Source organism: Bombus fervidus, chromosome 12 (assembly GCF_041682495.2).
Source record: "Bombus fervidus isolate BK054 chromosome 12, iyBomFerv1, whole genome shotgun sequence".
NCBI classification, from domain to species: Eukaryota; Metazoa; Arthropoda; class Insecta; order Hymenoptera; family Apidae; genus Bombus; species Bombus fervidus.
This window is the reverse complement of record NC_091528.1, coordinates 11,677,914-11,693,870: the sequence shown is the minus strand read 5'-3', so window position 1 is coordinate 11,693,870 and position 15,957 is coordinate 11,677,914. Positions and strand designations below refer to the sequence as shown.

The 15,957-nt window shown below is 41.3% G+C and overlaps 2 protein-coding genes across 3 annotated transcripts in view; both read right to left on the bottom strand.

Annotated features, from left to right (window-relative positions):
• Positions 1-2,071, bottom strand: part of LOC139992629 (pre-mRNA-splicing factor SYF2) — a 76,041-nt gene extending 73,970 nt beyond the window's left edge. The window contains exon 1 of the mRNA XM_072013646.1: positions 2,066-2,071. The gene's annotated coding sequence lies outside the window, so the exon portion shown is untranslated. The remainder of the gene's footprint in view (positions 1-2,065) is intronic.
• LOC139992617 (protein daughterless) overlaps positions 155-15,957 on the bottom strand; it is a 358,939-nt gene continuing 343,136 nt past the window's right edge. For both annotated transcript variants that reach the window (XM_072013611.1, XM_072013612.1), the window contains exon 16: positions 155-8,891. In XM_072013611.1, the coding sequence (XP_071869712.1) occupies positions 8,696-8,891 (196 nt within the window). In that variant the 3' untranslated portion in view covers positions 155-8,695. The remainder of the gene's footprint in view (positions 8,892-15,957) is intronic.

Below are 15,957 nucleotides of genomic sequence, written 5' to 3'. Positions count from 1 at the left end.
GTCACAATAATAATAGCAATAGTTTCGTAATAATAATGACAATTCATCGTCGTCGGTAATAATCCAATGACAAATGTCAATAGTCATATAGTAGCGTGTCGAACGGAGAAACGACCTTAAAAAACGAAGACAGTATCAATTGTTTGTTCGTACATTTTGTTTTTTTTTTTTTTATCTTTTAGCTTCCGTCGTCTTATTCTTCTCGCTCGCGCTTTTTTCATTTTTTTAGTCTCTTCTTACCTCTCGCTCTCGCTCTTCCACACGCGCATTCTCTCTCTCTCTCTCGACGTATTTTTTTTTTTTTTGAGTTTTCTTTCTCTCACACACACGCACACTTTCTCCCTCTGTCTCGTGTTTACACAATTGATGCAAAATGTCCCTACACAGTCCGACGAATGTGTGTGTGTGTACGTTTTTCCGATCGATCGATTTTTTTCTTCCTCCGAGTCGTAGTGTGTTTGCTCGACGCTTTCTCTATGATATTACTTTTGCTTTTTCCGCCTTTATCCTCTTTGAAATCCGCTATTTTCCCTTGTAGCACGTGTTGACACATTCACTCACATTGGTTAATCGGTTTGCTAGTGGAGGGACTAGGGTGGTAATGTGAGGGGGTGTGCAGTTGGTGGAAGATTATCAGTGAGGAGTGCGTTTGGGGTGGGTGGGTAGGTGGCGGGGTGGGGGGAGGTGGAGGAGGAGGTAGGGAAGGCAAGGTATAAAGGTGGGGTTGGGTGTGGGTGACGTACGGGTGCTGGGAAAAGGATTTGGGAAAAGGAGGCGTGTTAAGGTGTCGCGAATTAATAAATCGGGAACGCTCACGAGGAAAATGGATTATGCTGCGGTGAAAACAGAAGGCGCTATAAAATTTAGGCCCCACCGGTCAACGGATGATCTACTTTGTTCTGTCTTTTTGTTTTGCCAATTTTATATCCGATCTTTTGCATTGTTTGGCTCGATTCATTGTTCGAAAGGAATTGGACAGGATTGTCAGAAAAGTCTCGACAGATACGATTTTTATTTGACGAAAGTTGGACGAAAATTGGACGAACCGCGTGAAAAATGATGTGAAAATTCGTCGACCGAGGGACATTTCCGCGGTGCCGAGAGCGTCGAAAGTCGATAACAGTCGCCTACGATCGCGAGGGGAAACCGAAGTTGTTCGATCGAAGGAAGGATGGCTGCGATCGGGAAAGTATACTGCCTCGTTTCCGCGACTTCTCTCGTATCGCGCTCGTCCTACGCGTTTTATCGAGCTCTGTTATTTTTTCTTTTTTTTTTTTTCTTTTTTTCATTTTTTGCCTCTGTCGCCTCTCCTCCTCTGCTCATCCTGGAACGCGACAATGTGCCCCTTTGTGATTTCGAATGTTCGATGTGCTCGTTGGGTGTGTTTCCGTCTGACGGTCTAGAGGAGAAAAAGGTGGAAATAAAAACCGGGGTTGTTGAGAACGGGCGTGGGGATTTCGTCGGAAGTGGAAGTTGTTTCGATCGGGCTACATTGTCACGAACGAGGAAGCACATCGCGTACGCGTTCGCGTTTGTTTCTTTTTTCTTTTCTTTGTTGCACTGGTTGTACGTATGCGTGCGTACATACATACATATATGTATATCTCTATATATAGATATATAATGTTTTTTTGTTATATCACGGGCTATTTCTTCTCTGCTTTGGTCGTCGTACAAAAGAAATGAGGATTGAGTCGTTTTCTACCAAAAGTTTCCTGTTTCCTAGGCTTTGAAAACCCGAAGTAAAGAAAATGATTGCAGCGAACCCAAACTATTGCCTGCTATTGTTTCTTCTATTATTCGTTGGTATCTCGAAAAGAGTGTATCTTTTATGAATTTTGTTTTACGCATGTGCTCTCTACCTTTCCTCTTTCTCGTTCCTTTCGTTTGGCCGAGACGTGTGTTCTTTTTTTTTTCTTTTTGTTTTTCTTTCGTTTCGTTTTCGCTCGTTTTCGCTCCTTTTTCGCTCCTTTTCGCTCGTCTTGGCTCGAGGGGAGGGGGACTTTTTTGCTTTGCCGACATTACAGTGTGCAATCACCGTGAAAAAAAATTTTTTCCTCTCAACTCTCGCATTCTCTCTCTTTCTCTCGCTTTCTCTCACTATTTGCGCTCCCTATATACTTCGAGTTCGATAATTTCGTCTAAAATTCCACTTTCGCCTTAACTATACACAATAATCATAATATATAATAATAATAATAATAATAATAATAATCACGACTCGAATACATCATCGATCACCTCCGAATATAGATACAATAATTTTTTTCTTCTCCGTCTTCGTCTAATCCTCTTCAACTTGTTTTTTCCGCCTTTCTCTCGCGTTACATCTCACAATAATGATCGTTTAGGTCGTCGTATATCTATACATATACATATACATATACATATACATATACATATATATATATATAATTTATAAAATGAAAATAGGTACAATTTTGGACGCTTTTCTTCGTCGAAAAAACGCTCCGAAAATTTCATTTTCGCTTAATAATGCCCATCGGTTGCGATTCTAGTCCACTTGGTAGTAAAATTTTGTTTAATTGTCACTCTACCATTCGTACACGTTCTCTCCTTTACATTCTCTCGTCGTCGTTCGTTCATCCTTTGAAAGCATTCGTACGCACGATCCTCTCATCAACGCAGCTTCGCACTCGTCTTTCCATGCTCTCTCGTTAATTTTTTTTCTTCCACACTCACACCGGTATCCTTTCATACAGAAATTTCAGCGATAATCGCTCTCGCGATACATCAGCCTTTTTTCGCCTTCGATTTCGAAACACATGAAATTTTAGGCTGGCCAATCGCGTGCTTCCGGAATCGACGAGCTTCCAACGGCGCTCGCAACCAGAACAAAATTTCACCGTGAAATACGCGCTTAATTTTCTAATCTACCTCACGTTATAGTATATTTACAGTCGTTCGATTATGACGTCAAGTTTGTTGTTCTTAAGTGTCTGGAAACTCGATTTTCGAACGGCTTTAATTCTGACTCAGCTCTCGCATACAAGCTCGTCCGAACAAAAGTTTCACGACTTTGCACAATTTTCATCGCATTTCGATTATCTCCATTATTTCTTTTTCTGCTTTGCACACTTTTGCACCGTTTTATTTTTCGAATTTCGTGCTACGCGAACTGCAACGATCGGCTTGGCGATTCCAGAATCGTGAATCGTGAATCGCGTATCGTGAACGCTGAACCCTGAACCCTGAACCCTGAACCGTGAACCGAGAACCGCGAACGTGAATCGTGAATCGTGAATCTTGTATTGGGATAATAAAAACTGTTATGACGCGGTATCGATCTCGTCCCGTGGAACTTTGTCGAAACGAACTGGTATGCTTTTTTCTTTTTTTTTCTTTTTTTTTTTAATAGGAAGCCCGAAAGACGCTTTATACATAACATTTGTTTGCTTTCTGCATTCGCATTTACACTATGACTCGCAAAACATTAATTTGCAGTGTTCAATGGTATCTACTTGCAAGTATCCGAAACACTGCACATGGATTTGACGCTTGCTCATCTTTTCAAGAGTTGCACATTCTCTTATTGCTAAATCGTCGTCGTCGAAAATAATATATTCCTTTCTTTTGTTTGTCTCGCAATGGCGTCAAGTTACATCGTTTTGATATGTCTAATTAAGAAACGGAAGTCCTGTTTCAGATAGCTTCTTTCTTTCTGTCGCTCCAAGTATCAAAATTAAATTTAAGCGTCTTTTTACGCGGTTTCGAGAGACAGCTGTCGAATTTCTTTTACCATCAGAGTTCTATTTTAAGGAGAAACTACGATGAAACAGAATTCCGTCGAGTACAAACGATACTCGAAACAAATGTTTGATACGAGTTTGCAAGAAACGATCTTCGGTCGAAGAGTATGAATTTTCACGCGATCAAAAAGACAAAGTCGCGTATCGGTAAAAACGACGCGAAAGTTGAATCGAACGGAAGATCATCTCTAGAAACGTGTTGCCTTTCGCCAATCGTCGTCCATCTGTCCTTTTATTAGTCGGACTCGATGGGGTCCAATCGCTTGGATAAATTGGCCGCCAATCGTTCGATTCCCGATACCACAGTAGCTGATCTCATCGAACACTGCCCGCGAACGTCACAAAGGATGACGTGGATGGCGCGGATGGCGCGGGGAAAAAAGTTGAATTTCCAATTTTCTTCCGCGAAGAAAAAAAGTTCTTCCGCGTGTGCCCGGAAGTTGTTCCGTCGCACGGAAGCACTCGTTGACGAATAATAACGATCCGTAAAGAAGGAAAAAGAACAATTGTTCGATCCTAGACAGATTATCTGTTTGTTTTTTGCTTCGTGTTACGCAAAAAGGCTCTCGCGATTTCAAAAATTCTCCCTTTCTTCATCTCATCGTTTCTCGCAATCATCGAAAACGTTGCTCTTTCTCCTAGATATTGCATCACATGTATCATCATACATATAGAACCATTTATGAGAAATCCTACACAATGCGGAACTTGTTCGTAACCGAAAGAGACTGTTGAATTATTATCGTGTTCAACGTATGGTTTTCATCTTTTTACGCTTCTCGCTATTCCCCTGTTTTCTTTTTTCTCTCGCTCGCTCGCTCCCTCTCTTTCTCACTATCTTCTATCATTTTTCGCTTTCCCTTTTCAGCATATATCTTCTAGATTTATTATTTTTTTCTTTTCTTTTCTTTTCTTTTTTGCGCGTCGACCATTTCCGAAATTCGAAATTGTAAACGCTGCTCAACTACGTACGCGGCGCTTCGAGGATTCATGTATATACGGCTGTTTCGAACGTGTTGTATGCGTTTCCAACGACAACGGCGTCGAAGTAAACGCCGGCGCGAGAAACATGGACGCGTATTCGACGCGTATTCGACGCGTATTCGACGCGTATTCGACGCGTATTCGACGCGTATTCGACGCGTATTCGACGACGTCGTTCTGGATCGCACAGAAATTTTGAGTTTTTTAGCTCGTTATCGCACTCTGGATGTCAACCATTCTTCGCAATACTCTCAATCGCACGTTCTCCTTCTCGTCTCGTCTAATCGCTTTTTCGAGTCAGCGCTGTCCAAACCTCGACCCGATTCTTCTCGAGTTTTCGTATCTGAATCATCCGGTGCTGCTCTTAATCGATCGATCGGTCAATCTTTTCCAGTCTGCATATTCGATCATTCGCAGTCGCATTAGGACAGCGCGTACAATTTTGCGAAAAGAGACGAGAAGCGATCGAAACGGTTACCTCGCTCGCCGATCGACGGTAGGCTCGCATCAAGAATCGATGGCGATAACTAATAATAGTGGTAATAATAGTAATAGCTGTAACTAATGTTAAATCAATAGCGATAACTGATAAGGGCGGGAAGTAATTGGAAGTGCGATCTTTTGGACAACGATGGACAAACCAGTACCTTGGAATAATCTCTCATTTACTACCTCGCCGTTGATTTGACGAAATGTCAAAAAACGCGGAAAAGATTGTCCATCGGTCGAATCTGCACTTCCAACGTTTCGTCGACGGAACAATAGGTAACGATAATATTTAATAAACGCACGTGTCCTAAATTTCGTGTGACAATCGTCAGCGTATTTCAGAGATTTGTCGATCGCTATTATTCATCCCATTTTACACGGTTCGACAGCGAACCTCGACGTTAAGGAACCACATTCACGAGATAAATTGATCTAAGGAAAAAGAAAAAGTAAATAACGATGATCGAACTGCATGGAAAACAAGTGGACGTTTTTAACTTGACGTGACTTACAATGATGGTGCCGATGTGCATTGGGTGCGTGATATCGTGATGATGACGGTGTTGGTGACAATAAGTAATAATTAAATTAGACGTAATTATGGTAATAATAGATAACTAATAGTATCTACGAAAATCAAAAGCAATAGAAATGTTAAACTAATGTGTTTCCTAACGGTCACGGTAGTAGCATTAGTAGCAATAGTAATAGTAATAGTAGTAGTAATAGTAGTAGTAGCGGTAGTGGTAATAGTGGTAGTAGAGGTGGTGGTGCTGGTGGTGGTAGGTAGTAATGATGATGATGATGATGATGATGATGATGATGATGATGATGATGATGACGATAATAATAATAATAATAATAATAATAATAAAATAATAATAATAATAATAATAATAATAATAATAATAATAATAATAATAATAATAATAATAATAATAATAGTAGTAGTAATAGTAGTGGTAGTAGTAGTAGTAGTAGTAGTAACAGCAATAACACCGGTTACAATAGTCAGAACAACGCTAGAAATAGAAGAACTAAAAAGAAGAAGAAAAAATAAAGAAACTTATTAAATTGGATACGAAATAGACGAAAGTAGTGTCTAAATAAACTTGACGTGTACGAACAATAAATTGTAACAAATTTTTTTTAATAAAGCCGGCGACTCGCCGGCACGCCATTTCTACGCGAATAGTAACTAAAGAACCGTAGTTTTGTATACGCTTGACGCGCGAGTGTGCGTGTACGTTTCGTTCTGTTCTTACTTTAAGCTTTAAGGACGCGTATGGCTCGAGAATCATCGGAGCCGTGTCACTAAACCACTAATTACACGATAAAACGACGAATCAATATGTAGTAACTAATCGTAAACTCTCTAGTTTGTTGCTCCATTCTTCGTTTTAACCAATTCTGACTAGCAAACATAACTCGACGCGGTGTTTATATTCACCGATCTTTAACTTTCACTTTCGTTTAATGATAATTTTTACGGAAGTTTGTCCTAAATCCCCCCTTTCCCCCCGTATTTCATGTATTTTCTTTTCTTTCTTTCTTTTCTTTCTTTCTTTCTTTCTTTCTTCTCCTGCGCCTCAAAATAGGAACTCGAATAGAGATCAGATGCTACGATACGATCTGTCCCTCGGTTCGTACGTACACGACGATCGGTGAATAAAAACGTCGCGAAGTGCAGTTGAAAAGTACGCAGGAGAATGCTTACCGTTCGAATGAATAAAACGATCGAATGTCAGTGTTCTTGTTTGAGGATGAATTAAAAAGTTTTACGTAAACGAGAATGTTTTTTGTGCTATCTCCCGATTCAGGACACTGAGACTCGATTGACGAAAGTCGAATCGACACAAAACGCTGCTTTTTTTATTTTAGTTTTCCAAAGAGAAGAATGAAAATCAAGATGCTACGCTTCGAAATGCCGTTTCGTTTTCTCCCGGTACTCTTCGAACTCGAACGAGGACAATATGTACGATATACATAAAAGAGACAAAAAGGAACGTATAACGCACGTGATAATGTATTTTTTGTCCAACTCCTCCTCGATCGACTAACGCGCGTGATTATTCTTTAAAGAAGAAAAAAAAAAAAAAAAAAAAGTAGAAGAAAAGGACAAAGCGAGGATTTCTTTTCACGCTAAAAAGTAATAGAAATAAAGCTTTTAACAAACGACGCGAGTTGTGTCAGTGGCATATAATTCTCAGTCGTGCGCGATGCTACGCGTTAAAATGAAAAATCGTTAAGATTAAAGGGAAGACGTGGAAATCAAGATGAATTTTTTTACTCAATTTTTCTTCGTATTAACGTAATTCGAACTGTTTTGCGAATTAATTACGAGTTAATCACGAGTTAATTACGAGTAAAACAACGAGAAAGACTGAGAATTTGATTGTTTAAAACGCGTTCCGTCTACACCCTACGTACAACTTTTACGTACCGGCTTCCTTCGTGTATAAATAATAAGTCTACAAGTAACATATAATATTTAACGAGTATAACTCTTTTTCTCTCTCTCTCTCTCTTTCTTTTTATATATATATATATATAATATAAATATATATGCGCGTGTTCGTGTATACATACAAGTATGTATTTGTATAAGTATGTTTGTATAAAAAAAACGTAATAAGGAAAACTAAAGAGAAAAAAAAGGAGAATCTCGAAACATGACTACTATTCTTTTGCTACCGATTCTTCGTCGATTCGCTTCTTTCATTTTTCATTTTATTGTTTTTTTCTTTTTTTTTTTTTTTCGTTTTTCTTTCAAGATCGTAATCGATCGACAGTGAGTGTAACATTATGGCTTGGATGATTCGAGCGAACTTGAACCGAGCTCGCGCTCTCTTTCTCGTTTCTCTCTAAAAAATACGCCTCCAATTGCCCTTTAGCAATTTTTTCATTATAATCAACTAATCATTATAAACTAGTAGCGGTAATAATAGCGATAATTATAATAATAATAGCGGTAATAATAGCGATAATAATAATAATAATAATAGTAGTGGATTAATCGCGGTATCAAAATGCTGGAACAGTGTGGCAGACCTTCGTGTCGCGTTTTGTCCCTTCTTACCAGCGAAATAGGAATTGTCGTTGTCCGTCTCAAAAGGAGAAAAAGAGAATCGACGCAACTTGGATGGTTTTTAAAACGCGAACGAGGATCCGCCTAGTGTCCTGGCTGAAAAGCGTGGATGGGCAGGCATTTTGCAGAATAAAAAAAGAAAGTAAAATACGAATGAGCAATAACAATTTTTATCATCGAAGCTTTCGAAATATTCATTCGCACCGTACATCCATTTTCTAGGATTTTGAAAGTGTGTCGTTTTTGCTTATACAAGGATCGATCGGACTTTGGCCGACTTTTGATACAACGAAAAGAGGCTACTTGCTTTTGTCAACAACGCGGATATTTTTCCAGTATACGGTCCCACTGGCCCATTTCTTTCTCAAAATTCGTCCTCTCGGAATTTCATCGAAAAGATTTGTTTTTCCCCCCTACGCGAATTTCGATCGACAGGCCGCCGAGCTTCTCCCAGCTTGTCCGAGCTTGTCCAAGCTTGTCCGAGCTTCTCCGAGCTCCGATCTTTCGTACAACTTCTCCACGTGCCTCGTACCGATCGATTTCGATTCGCGCTCGAACAACTCGCGATAAATAAGTACCGATCTTTTTTGCCAAACGAGTCAACTCGTTTACGGCTTTGTACCCTTTTTTGACTAGAATTGAATTTCGAATTGATGATCAGGACGAAAGCAGGCTCTTTCTTAATCCCTTTCTCCGATCGTCTGAATTTGGACGGGCCGGTGGAACCGGAAGTGCGTCGATATAATTTGCCCAAAAGGGGACTTCGACCAAACTCAATCGATACCATTAAACCCGAGCACGCACATTTTCGTCGCATCGTGCTAGACTGCCGTTTTACCACCAATTGCTTCGCGGTTTCTCCGTAAGTTGTTCTCATCGGAGACGAATAGAAACGCGACGAAAACGGGCGCCGAAAATTAACAATAATCTGCGCTGTGTTACTTGATAACAAACTGTACGTAAAATGTCTGACATTTGAAACTTAACTCGTTTGCTTTTCATCGATAATCGACGCCAGCCGTATGCCGCTGCATTTCTGACATTTTTCGAAATTTATTTACTCCGAACTTGAACCGATCAAGCGATAATATCTCCAAAGTATTTGCTTACTTGTAAAGATTTCTTTTGTCATCTCGGATAACATGTTTTCATGTTTTAATCGCAACGAAACACAGCGAAACACAAGGAATCGCAAGGAATCGCAACGAATCGCAAGGAATCGCAACGAATCGCAACGAATCGCAACGAATCACGGCGTTTCGTTATATCGAATTTTGTGAGGAAATTTTTCTCGAAATGGAACGAGTTTTAGTTAATGAAGAAGAGAACGCGGTATACGGACTGACGTCGCGTGAAACTCGTAACTGAGACGTGGCGAACAAATTTGAAACAATGCGTACACGTGAAACTGGGGGTTGGCACTGAGAGGATTACCCGTGGGTTGAGGATACGGTGAATGGATTTGATCTGTAAGGATGGGTGGCGGGGTGTTTTGTATTGTGTTGAAAGCAACGTCATAAGTGAAGTAACTGAACGCTGCACTTGAAAGACTAATGAAAAACGGGGGAAACTTGAACGCGCGTAGCTTCGCGTTTCTTTGACCAACAAGCCACTAAGATTCCGATGTTTTCTGTTTTTTCTCCGTTTCTCTGTTTCTCCGTTTCCAGGATATTTTCCGAGTGCCGTTTCAGAGATGTCAAGATTTTCGACAGAGTCTCGTTGATAATAATGCACGCGTCGCGACGCTCGTTCAAGCACCTTCCGATCCGCGTCCGAGTCCCACAGTCCTTCGATTCACTTCCGTAGTGAGTGCCTGCGCGATTTATCGAATAAATGCGACGACGCTGTGTGCGGTCGCTGCTGTCCTTAGAATATAGAGTCGAGTACGTTTAATTAATAATTATGCGTGTATGCGTTACGGTTAACTGTTAATTAACTTGACTTGACAAATGGTTACGGTACTGTAATTAATTAATTATTATCTGTTAGTTTAAATATGTGTGTGACTCCACCGTACAATCGTCTCCCTTTCGCGCTCTCGCTTTCGCTCTCTCTGTTATCTTTCTCTTTCACCTATTCGGAGCATACAACGTACACGTTGCCTAAACTACGAACACTTAGTACACTTAGTAGCATATTTATTCTGTTAAATACTGACTGGATTTTGAGGAGAGGAATCGGCGGGGGTTGAGGAAACGAACGGCGGTCGGGGTCGAATGGGTAATAAAACGTCGTAGGTCCCTCGTCTTGCCGATTGCAATATCTTCTTCGGGATAATTTCGAATGTAATTTCGAATGTGATTTCGAATGTAATTTCCTTGGTTGCGATATCGACCGCACGTTCATTCGGATTCCAAAAATGTGTTTAACGTCGAAAAGTTTGCGGGATACCACGCTTTTATGTCGGATGTTGTTGAGGGATGTTTCGGGGCCAGAGGAAATTGCGTACGAAATGAATCCGGTATTTCCGGTCGTTCCACTACGCGATTGGCGGTGGTGTACGACAAGATTGTAGACACTGAAAAGACCATGTGCTTCCTGTATACTTACTTAGTTAACTGTTTATTGCGGTACACTGTAATAACTGTTCTACCATAGTACTACTAGTTGTGAGTTATACTTGAAACGTCTGTTTAACTGTAACAGAAAACCCTGACGAAGGCACCCACTAAGCGGACTTTTTACCTTTTTCCATATTATCCTCGAATTTTCCATACACACATTCTATCCTATCGTTTGCAATTACTGTTTATACTTGAAAGCGTCGAGTATGAGTTTTCGTAAAATTTTCTAGATTCAAAGAAGGAAGCTTTTTTTTGGACTCGGTTTTTCTCCTCGGACGCGTATACGGCGGGTTGTAAATGGGGTTTAGGGTAAAGAAAACACATTCTCGTGAACAAAAATTTGGAGAATATTTTGAAAAGAGTATCGACTCGTCGTGAAAACCGAGAAGCGTCGAAGCTTCCTCGGATCGCACCGACGAGCCAGCACGGTGGGTTCGCACGTTCGTCGTCGACGATTGTTTTACCGATTGGCGTCTCGATCGATGAAATTCGCGGCACGTTACTACTCTGCTGGAGTTTCGGCATATTCAGCGTAAGAAAACGTTGTCTTGTCGTCTTTCCTTTTGAAATAGTCCCGTTTAGTTTTGTCCCGATACGTTGGTCAAAGTGCCTGAAGATGATCAAGACGATGGACAAGAAAATTTCGCTATACTTTGTCGTTTCCATAATAAATTTTCGACGTTGAAGAAATTTTCGACGTTGCCAGAACCTATGGAATACTCGTACGTACTTTTGTTTAATCTCGTGTAAAAGAATGCAAGAGAGATTTTGGATTTTTACTTGGAACTCCGGGGGATGGTATCGCAGCCTCCATTTCTTATTCGCAAGATTAGAGTTCGTCCGTCAAAAACGCGTCGTGCTCCGACAAATATATTATATTATCTCGTTGACGAAGCGGGACGAACGACTCGAGAAGGGTGAACGGCGAACGGCGAACAGCGAACGGCGAACGGCGAACGCAAACCCACCGTCTTATCAGCTATGCCTCTTCATTTATATAGTGGACATTGAAACAACTTATTCCGGTTTTTAATCACGGAGGCTCGGTCAGGGACATCGCGTGAAAACGCAAATGCCGCCGAGGCGCTCGCACTGCTAGACTGTCGGTTTTATCATATGCTGCGCACTTACGATACACACTGCCACGAATATACACATACGTCTTTGCCCCATCTTCTCGCATGGATCGATTAGCGCGTGACCGTACGTGGTATATTCGCTGTGAGATTATTTCATTAAAAAATTAAAACCCGATCGAAAACAAATCAACGGTTTTTGCTTGTAAAGCCGCGAATTTGAACAACGGCTCTCCTAATGCCGTTGCTACTTGCTAGGATGGTTATTACACTGGTTTCTGTACGTGGGACAGGCGTTTCGTATCTCTTCTTTTCTACTTAGTATACCAATACCTAGTATACTCGAGGCGTGCCATCTTCTTAGTTTATCGTCTATCTCTTGGGACCTTTTCTTACGCTTTGTTTGTTCGTTTGTTGGTTGGTTGGTTGGTTGGTTTTCGTCGTTTCTTCTTCATTACCAAACATCGTCCCGCCTCCCATTGTGGCCCGCCTCGATTAGCCAACCTGCCCACTTGGTTCTTTGATTTTTTTTTTTTTTTGACATTCCTCAACGAAGGATATGTCACGTCACATCCGGGTTTATTAACGTCAATTCCGGGATGCATGGTGTGACGTCAGCGTACGAGACGCAAACGTCGTTTCATCATCGGTTCTGCATCCAAACGTATGCCAAAGGCCGCGAATTTTGCTTCGGTTTTCGTGCTCATTTTTCTTCCATATTTTTTTTTTTGTTTTTTTTTATTTCATACGTCTTTTGAATATCAATTGCTTTTTGTATATCAACCGTAAATCCTCGTTCACTCGCGCTCGAAACGATTCCTTTCCGCTTGAAAAGCGAGAACGGATCGCTGACGATCCTCGCGCGGATCTTTTCAAACGGATCGGTAGTAAACGTTCTAACATATTTTTGGTTTCCGCAATGCGTTTGAAATATTTAACGTTCGTGGAAAAAGTACCGTGAAAGGCCGAATCGTTCTGGTTTTTTGAATGTCTGCTGCTTTTTTTCGACAATTTACAAAATCAATTGGCTTTACATATCCGTAGCGTGTGTAATCAAGTGTAGAAAGTGTAAAAGAGTGTAAAGTGTGTAAGACGTGTAGAAGGTGTATGCATTGGTGCATGCGCCAGGCGCAAGAGTGTCGGCCGTACTATCGGCAACGGACGTGGACGATTGTACAACCTGTGTATGGAATGTGTGTGAGCGCGCGGGGTTGCACGCTCGAGAACCAGGGCAACTTTGATTTTACTCGTGTATTGGCCGAGATCGCGGATCCTCCGCGACGTTTCATTGCCGACGTGGCGTCACGGTGAAACGCGGGCCTCGGTTTTGTCTTCATCTTGTCGTGTGTTTGTCTGTGATTCTGTCAATTGTGCAATTGTAAACTGTTTGCTCTTTGGCGAGAATACCAATTTCACCGCGTGCCATCCATCGAAGAACTGGCGACGCGGATTTTGCGTTTGATTCGTGAGGTCGAGTCGTATTTGTGAGTGTGTATGCACTGGGAGTATACACCAGCGCATCCGGGCTATGGCATTTTTTTAGATTATTTAAACATTTAGCAAATTTACATGAAAGAGATTAAGATTATGGGTAAGGGCTGGTTTTGCAGACTACGTGCTTCCCCCTGCTCGTTGATTTTCATTTCACCAGTTTTCTGCTCAACGTTTTACCGCTTCTTCTGTCGCGTTTAACACTTACGGTTCGTCTACTCGTCGTGCCATTTTCTTCTCCTTCCTTCTCTATTAATCACACTTTCGATCGTCCATCGTTCGTTCTGCCACAGCTTTGCAACGCTGTTATTGCGACGCGGTGTGTCGCGAGCCGGCCACTCGGACGACTAGTTGCTTTTCCTTTTCCTTTTCCTTTTCCTTTGCCTTTGCCGAGTCGGACTCGTTTCTTCTATCTTCTTTCTTCATTCTTCTTCGCTGTGTCCCTGTATGTGTGTGTGTGTGTGTGTTGCAACGCGACACGTCCTATCGCGTAGTAGCGACAGTGATAACAGCGACATTGATAATAGCGACAGTGGTAATAGCGACAGTGGTAAGCTTGGTTGAAAATCCGGCAAAGGTAGACGCGTTGCGCCACCGGCCCGCTTACGAGTTACGGGCATATGTAAATCAATATATTTGTAAATTATTTTTTTGTGCTTTTTTTTGCCGGCACGCCTACGACGGCGAGCACGCCATTTTTTTTTTTTATTATTTCGTTATCTTTGCTTATCATTCTTCGATTACAGAACATACACTACTAGAGCTATTGTAACTTGCTGTGTGTTTTGTTTAATTTTTAATAATTATGGTACACGTTCGCGGGGCACGGGCCGGCGCCTCGGGAATAATTCCTCCTTCTCGCGCGGGGATGTGATGTGTGCGGGGGAGTTGAGTCGGCTGCCCCTTTTTCTTCTATCGATTCTGCATCGTTTACTCTTTTTTTTTTCCTCCTTTTCTCTCCTATCCTCCTTCTACGTTTACCATTCTTTCTTTCGTTGTTTCACGTTCAATGAAAAAGCAACCCTCGGCGCACGGCAGGATGCACCGGTGAAAAGCTTGTCGCCTCGGAATCCTTTCATGACTACCATCACGAAGGATCTCGACGTTGTGCTCTGCTGCTTGTGTTTATTTATGTATTGTTGTTGTTGTTAACATTTTCTTACTTTTGATAATGGCGATAGTGATGGTGAAAAGTGGTGATGCTGTTGCTTTTTTTTTTTAAATCTCTTCGTATCATCTCCTCCGCTCCTACTTTCGTGCACCATTATTTTTTTGATGATTTTTCTTTTGTTTTTTTTTCCTTCTTGCCGTTTGCTTGTTTTGTCGAGGGACCGTAGAATCGTCTTTTTATCTTTATTTTATACCTCTTCGTTTGTTTTGCAAAGATGATACGCTGCATAAATTTTTCGATCAATTTCTTCTTCTTCTTCTCCTTCCTGTTTATCTCTGTTTAAATGGCATTTTTAAAGCGCGTTTTAGCTTTGATCGCGGTGCGTTTCGCTTCGTTAGATTGCCAAACGTGTCTGATCTTTGCGTAATTTCGAATTTCCATCATCTGGTCGCGAAATGTCCGACTTTTATCCGCTCGTTCTACTTGACCTTGTATCCGAATGCCGCGATATCTGTATTTGAATAGTGGCGCCGCACCTTTGCCGAAACAAACGAATCGTTCGCGCCGGAAACGTTGAATACCTTTGGAAAAAAGTGTTGTTCGCGTTCTCCTATCGTATATCGTTAAGAAAATTTGTCGGAAAAATTGTGTTCGCCAAACGTTTGGTCCCTGTCTTAATTTGGAGGCTAGTCGGTGCCGGTGGTGCGAGTGTGTGAAGAATTGTGTTGAGGCTTACTTATCTATCCTATCGTAGCTGTACAATCCATCGCAATGCTGTGTGTATGTGAGCGTGTATGTGTAACTGTGTGGGTGTATCAGTGTCGAGAAAAAAAAATTTCCCGATCAGCGACGCCCATTTTGGAGAACGTTCTTGCTCAAACCCCCCCTTCTTCTGCATGTTGATTTTCGCCGACGGTATTGTTTGGCAAACGGGTTGTACAAGGGCGATCACCAACGACCAGGCGTACACCGATGACGAACAGAAGCATTGGTTCGATAAAAACGATTATCGTTGGTTGCGTGAACGAGGTGTATGCACTCGTCCAGCTTTAGGTATTTACATAGAAACTAACCCTATTTCGCATTATGTACTTGATTTAAGTTTACCAGTAAATTCTCAGTTTATGCTTGTGATATCAAGGTGTATTTACATACTACTTAATCCGAGGAAAAAACGCCCTGTAACGTAAAAATTGTTGTAATAAGAACGATCAATGATCGACCCACATGCACACTACCAAGAACTCGAGGTGACCTTTCCCTCCTTTTTTTCGTCTTCCCTTTCTCCTTCTTTCTCTTTCTCTTTCTCTTTCTCTTCATCTTTCGCTCTATCTTTTTCTCTTTTGCACATTCCAAAGACACAGGTACGTAATCGTTTTTGATT